Source organism: Triticum dicoccoides, chromosome 2B (genome assembly GCF_002162155.2).
Source record: "Triticum dicoccoides isolate Atlit2015 ecotype Zavitan chromosome 2B, WEW_v2.0, whole genome shotgun sequence".
Classification (NCBI taxonomy): domain Eukaryota; kingdom Viridiplantae; phylum Streptophyta; class Magnoliopsida; order Poales; family Poaceae; genus Triticum; species Triticum dicoccoides.
Genome location: NC_041383.1, coordinates 478,190,238 through 478,197,379, shown reverse-complemented (window position 1 = coordinate 478,197,379; position 7,142 = coordinate 478,190,238). Strand labels below are relative to the sequence as shown.

At 43.4% G+C, this 7,142-nt stretch overlaps 1 protein-coding gene across 1 annotated transcript; it reads left to right on the top strand.

Moving 5' to 3' along the window:
• Positions 1–734: 734 nt before the first annotated feature.
• Positions 735–3,168, top strand: LOC119364341 (uncharacterized protein C57A10.07-like). Its single transcript, XM_037629800.1, has 3 exons — positions 735–1,558; positions 2,167–2,291; positions 2,442–3,168. Exons 1-3 carry the CDS (start codon positions 979–981, stop codon positions 2,760–2,762), a joined length of 1,026 nt encoding a protein of 341 aa, XP_037485697.1. The 5' UTR covers positions 735–978; the 3' UTR covers positions 2,763–3,168.
• Positions 3,169–7,142: the final 3,974 nt, after the last annotated feature.

Sequence of the window (7,142 nt, the reverse complement as noted above, 5' to 3'; positions counted from 1 at the left end):
GTTGAGAATGCCAGGCCTCTTGCCTTGCGTATCTTTGCCTTTTTTTGGTAGGGCTCAATGTTCCCCTAACAACATGCGCAAGACAATTGGGATCCCCAAGTCATATTCCATAGGCTCATGTTCGTCATGAAATTGTCCAAAAATGACCAGGATCCCAAATAAACTAATGGCATATGTATCAAGTTAGTCCAATGGCATAGCTAAAAACAAAAAGAAGCAATACAAAATGGAGGAAAAATTGTATCGTGTCTTGCTGCGACATTTTGTCGAACTGGATCTGGGCAGATAGGGCGCTGATGCTGCCCGTGCTTGTTTGCATCCATTGGATTTGCGGCGAGTTGTGCACCATCTCCGGACCCTTCAGTTGCGTTCGGCCGTCCGGAATCCCCTCCCCGTTCGAACGACAGATCTTATCGGTTGGGGGAGGAGGGGGGGGGGGCGATGGCGGCTTTCTTCTCGACGACAAAGAGGACGCGTGCGGGGCCAACAATCACAATAGAGGGGGACACATCCACATCGATGTTGACCACCTCCTTCGCCGTAACTTCCTTCGCCGCCCTTTCCTCCGGGCGACGTTCTTCGTCTTGCAGTTCACCGCCATGGACTCCGCCAAGGCATCATCCATATTGCTTTTTGAGGAACGAGGCATCCGACGACGACATCTATGACAGTACATGAGGGTGGCCGCGGGATGGGTGAGCAAAGTTTGAGGACGGGGTCCATGGCTCCATCTACCACGAAGTAGCCAACTATCTGAACCATCGAATCTTCCACGGCTAGACTTTTTCCCCTCCACCACCCTCCACGGTACCCTCGCCTTTTTTTTCCTCGATCCCTTCTATCATCTCCCACGCTGCTCTGATCCCCGACCTCCCCGAGCTCCAATCCGACCGATCCAATGCCGCTCTAAATTCTCTCCTCTACTCCACCACCACCTAGATCCGGCCGCCCCGAGGCGGCGGAGCTCCGCAGAGCTCGATGAGCAGCCAGGGATTCGGCCCCGGGAGCCCCAAGTCCTTCCGCTACCCTAGAGCCGACTACGATCTCGAGTCCGGGATCCCCCGCAAGGGCCGCAAGCCCAAGGCCTCGCATCTCGACGCCCCCGCCCCCCTCAGCTCGGCGCTGATGAGGATCCGCTTCTTCTACGAGGCGCACCCCGTCGCGGTCGCCCTCATCCTGCTGTCCTTCGGGCTGAGCGTCCTGATCCTGCTCTCCGTGTACGAGACCAGGTTCAGGACGATGAGGAGCGGCGGCAATGAGGTCGGGGCGCACCCGCTTCCGGGCCTCCGCAACCTCGTCATGGTGGCCGGCCATTCGATATACACCAGCGCGAGCTGCGGGAAGACCGACCGCGAGGATTCGTGGTTCTTGGAGCCGTACCAGAAGCACCCCGGCCAGGCGGCCACCTTCTTGGCGCACCTCAAGGAGGGGGTGGAGATCGCGGCGAGGGATCAGGGCGCGCTCCTCTTGTTTAGCGGTGGGGAGACGAGGAAAGATGCAGGGCCGAGGAGCGAGGCGCAGAGCTACTGGGCTATTGCAGAGTCGGAAGGCTGGTTTGGTGAGTTTCAGGTTACATCAACATTCCTTCTTTCGTGCTTTAGTAAGATTATTATTATTGGCACAATGGGGTTTGGAAATGTGGTGCTGATTAGTCTTTTTGGCGATTGTTCGTCATATGTATCCTGCACTTGTAACAACAAGGCCTAGATGTACAATTACTTTCTGAGTTCTGACTACTACATAAATACTCAGTTGCTCTGATGAAAATGCAAAGCAAACAACATGCTTGTTTTAGGTTCTGTATATATATATTGATGCATGATCATAGATTTAGGAATTACTAGTATTGTGGAAGTAAATAATTAAAATGGCTGCAGAAAACATCATTGACAGCAAGCTGCTTCACATTTTGCAGAGGCCATTGCAAAATGGCTGATGAGTTCTCTAATTGTGTCAAACATGTAGTTCAGCTCATAAATACATCTCTGAAACATGGATAGTCAGAATGTAGGATTGAAGAGGTTGATGCTTCCTGAAGTTTATCATGTTTACTTTCTCATCTCGGCACAGTATTACCACTGTTGTTTATGTATCCAGTTCGAGTTCGTTAGTTATTTTGGCAATCATCTGGCAAAAACTTCTCACTATTTGCATGTACATGCACAGGAAATGATGATAGTGTAAGGAACCGGGCACTCACTGAGGAGCATGCACGAGATAGTTTTGAGAATCTCCTATTTAGCGTTTGCCGTTTCAGAGAACTCACTGGAACATACCCACAGAATATAACTGTAAGTTTTTTTTTCTCTTTTTGTCAAGGCTTTCTGCTGAAACCTTATTTCACCTATTACTTGTTGGTAATGCATTTATCTGTACTTCAAATTAATTCTTGAATGTCTGTTGATTTGCCAATTTGCGACTCTGAACATTTTGTTGCTTAGGTCGTAAGCTATGATTTTAAGGAGGAAAGATTTGCACAACTGCACAGATCTGCACTCGGGTTCCCAGAAGAAAGGTTCTTCTTCTCAGGCACCCCAGCTACAGCTACAGCAAAGGAGGCAGCTCTGAAAGGCGAAGCCTCTGTCAGGTCTCAGTTCCAAGAAGATCCATACGGATGTGTTGGACCTCTTCGTGTAAAGAGGCTCAAGAGAGACCCGTTTCACCGTACCATTCCTTACCCCAATGGCTGCCCTGAATTGAAGGGTCTATTCTCCTATTGCGGCATGGTGCCATACTCTGGGAACCTTCCTTGGACTCAGTAGTGGAAAAAGGATGTTTGGATCATACTTCTACTCTCACTGTAAAATCCCAGCATTCTTGTTTTGCCCCTGTTTCTAAGCTGATAGAATAGATATCCCCATTCCTGTCTTCTGTGTGAGGGAGAAGAGAAGATCTAAGCTACACTAGTTAGATTGTTTTCGTCACGAAAGCATGCCCACATGCTCCATATATACAGAATTTTTTCTCACTTATCCCGGGTCTCCACTGAAAACTGTGAATTTGTTAGTACACATGCTCTGTAAACTAGCAGTGGAAGCAAGTGAACTTATAATTTGTAATTCCAGCTTGAACTGCACCAGTAAAAACTGGAAACCTTATGAACATGTGCCATGTAATATCCTGGTATTCTTCCATTGTGAAAAAAAGGCTGTTTTTGTTTTCGAGGCAGGAGCTTTGGGAATATGTTAATGGTCTATATGTGCTCGCTACTTTGCCGTTTTACTGGCTCTGCCATGTTAATGGTCTATCTGTGTCCATGGTTGTGTACTAACTACTTCTAGTATGATCATGTTTCAGACATTGATGCAAGGTCCTTTTGTGTGGATTATAATTCAAGACTAGTTCATAATAAAATCAAATTTTTCCGTTTTTAAATACATGACCTTGTAGACATGGGCACTTTTTAAGATGCAACTTTGAATGTAACTTAGTACGTAAAAATGTTAGTACCCTTCTTATGAAACATTTTTCATGGAAAAACACTTTACATTAATTTTATATTTTTATTTGAACAATCTTACGAGTTACGAGTGTTATTTTATAATCTATAGTCAAAGTTAGAGAAGTTTAAGTCGGTGTCTGGAAGGGAGGTAGTAGTATACTTTAGGATCAAAGGATCAAAGTTGTGTGATGTACTTCACTTAATTGAAGATTGTAGCAGCACTGTCCAGCTATTGGTCCAGAGCACCAAAGTATTTTGTATGCCTTCCTTCCTCAGAAAATGTATTCCCTCTGTAAACTATGAACTGCAAAATCGTCTTATATTAGTGTACACAGAGGTAGTATTTTGTATGCCTTCCTTATTAAAAAAAACATCGTAAATGTTAGCTGGCGTACGTGAGCCAAGAAACAGGTTCCAGCAAACGTCCTTCCTGCCGTCTGATCTAGCTACACAGATCTTGGCACAAATCTAGCGCAATGTCAGCTCTCTGAATATTTTGGCGCTCAAATATCCTGGAGAGCCGCATAGGGAACTCACCAATTGAGCTAGTGTACGTTTTCTGAATATTTTGGCGCTCAAACACCTTTTATCCCCTGTTCAAGAACTCGTCCGATTAACCAGTTAACTTGCCCATTAATCCCTACTCGTAGGGTCATCAAGTAGCCGATAAACCGATAAATCGTCTGATTAGTTGATTAAATGGCCGATTAGCCTACTAATCCCCTACTCGATAGGATGGCAGCCAACCGAACAGCTACCAGTTAACGGTTTTCTCAACAATGCTTTTATCTATTTCAAGTTGTTTTTGTTTTTGTTTTTCATTTGATTTTTTTAACAAATCCTGAATTTTTACATTGTTTGAAAGAAGAAGAAAAGTGGAGGTGATATTTTTTTCTAAGCAATGTGCATTTTTATTGTATGTAGCATGGCATTTCTCATGTTTTGGATGACATTTTTTTTACTAAGAGCATGGCATTTTAATAATTAGTAACGTGGCATTTTAATATTAAGAGATGTCCTTTTTATTATTAAAAGATGGCATTTTTATTTTTAAGATATGGCATTTTTATATTACGAGATGGCATTTTTTTAAGAGATGACATTTTTATTTATTAAGATATGCCTTTTTTAATTATTAAGAGATGGCATTTTTATTATTAAGAGATGGAATTTTTCTTTTAGATGGGTTTTTTTGTTTACTAAGAGATAGCACTTTTATTATTAAGAGATGATATTTTTGGTTTTTTAGATGGCATTTTTTGTTTATTAAGAGATGACACTTGTTTTGATTATGGCTTTTTCTTTCTTTCTTTTTTTGTTCACATGGCTCTTTTATTTCATGGCATTTTTATCCCGAGGATGGCAATTTAAATGTTTTTTTAGTTCATACAACTTTTTTAGATCATACTCATTGTATTTTTATAATATTAGAGAGGTGGCATTTTTAGCATGGCATTTTTCATTTTTGTAGTTCATACAACCTTTTAAAATCATACTCATCATATTTTTATGAAATTAGAGAGATGCCATTTTTTTATAAAGTAACATGTCATTTTTTCATAAGTTAGATCATGGTAATTTAGGGGACTTTTTTGTTGATGACGGTTTTTCCAAAAAGAAAAGTATCGGGGCCTCCTCACTGACGATCGATCGAGGGATGGCCAAACCGTTCGCTCGGAGCTGCTCCCCCAGCGAACAAACTACTACCTCCGTTCCATATGGGACGGAGGGAGTAGTTCGCTGGAGATCGTTCTCTGACTGACGGATGCCAGATATTGGGATCCAATTTTTTTATTTGTATGCCTTGACTGGTTCGGAAGGTTCAACATCTGATGCAGGGATACTAAAAGTCTATAATGTGAGCCGGATTTCATAGATCTTAGCGGAAATTTAATTACTTGATGGGGGCAATATCAATTTCCTTGCACCCCATCGAGAAGTTTGGTATCATCTACAAGAACAAGGGTGGAACAATTGTCGACTGAAAGATTATAAAGATTATTTAGTTTTTGTCGTGCCCGTCTACGCAATCACGTTGAGCGTGCAACAGGAATCTTGCACACTTAAGTAGTTGATCATTACTCCCTTTGCCGGGATTGGGACCTGAGACCACTTCTCTTGGATCAAAACATATATTAATTTGCTCACATTAATCCTTTCATCTATCTATGCACTCTCTCATATATCAGCTCTCACATGCAGCCAGTGAAAAAACATGCATGCAACATATTTATCATTTAGCCATGGGACTAGCAACAATGCCTCTTGCTACAACCAATGAAATGGATGCATTCATGTTGATTTTCATAGGAAGGCCTTATAAAAACAGACGTGCTTGTGGTGCTCTTAGACCTAATAAACCCGGACGAATGGAGTACTACTTATATTTATCTCAACACATGTGTATATGCCACATCATTAGTTCTATTACTTTTATTTCTGTCAACATTCTGGTTTTACAAAATCAAATGGAGGCATATTCTTCGGTCCATGCCGTCACTTGCTGCATTCTTATGATCCTCTGGAGGTAGAACTACTTGCAATCAGAGAAGAATTTTCTCTCTCACTTGTTTCGAAATAGACTTCCACCACACTTTATAGATAAAGTAAGCATCCATACAACTAAGTACTAAGACAATATCAGATACAACGACAGGGGCAACAACACAATATAGTGGAGTCAGCTTGTTGTTTTAGTTTAAATAGACAGTTTGGAGACTGTGAATATGATTAAAAAGGAAGAAATGGACAAATCACAATATAGTTTTCTAATTCTTCGTGATATTGAGCTTCTCATTTCTCAATGAAGCTCCTGTATTACTCACATAAAGTGATCTCAAAATTCAATAAGCCATGCATTGGCAGCTTTTGGTAGGACGAGGGTGTAACGCCCCGGATTCGATGCGCCAGGTGTCCGCCAGTTATTCGCCGTCATCGCCATGTCATTTGCTTGCGTGTTGCATATTTCCATGTCATCATGTGCATCTCATTTTGCATACGTGTTCGTCTTATGCATCCGAGCATTTTCCCCGTTGTCCGTTTTGCAATCCGGCACTCCTATGTCACCCGACGCCCCCTTTTGCCTCTTTTCATGTGCGGGTGTTAAACTTTCTCGGAATGGCCCGAGGTTTGCCAAGCGGCCTTGGGGCCAGTTTTTTTGGGCAATTCTCCCAGCATTGACCCTCTCCCCAGCTTCTCCCAGAATTGCCACTCCATCTTTTTTTACAATTCCTAGTTAGTTAAGGTCTAATTAGCTAGGAATTGTAAAAAAGTATCAAGTGGCAATTCTGGGAGAAGCTGGGGAGGGGGTCAATTCTAGAAGAATTGCCCAAAAGAACTGGCCCTTGGTACACCACCGGTAGACCGCCTGTCAAGTTTCGTATCATTTGGAGGTCGTTTGATACTCCAACGGTTAACCGGGTAACCGTAAAGGCCCCTTTTGTTTTGCAGCCCAACATCCCTCCAAAGTGGCCCAAAACCTATCCAAAACCCCTCCATGCTCTTGCTCGTTCGATCACGATCGCGTGACCGAAAACCGCTCCTCATTTGGACTCTCCTAGCTCCCAGAATCTATAAATATGCCTCCCCCGTCCAAATTCGCGGATGATTTCCACCCCTAACCCTAGTCTCCTCTTTCCACATCGCCGCCGGCCCGCGGAGCCCATCCAAGGCCCGCGCGGGCCCAGATCTCGCCGCCGCC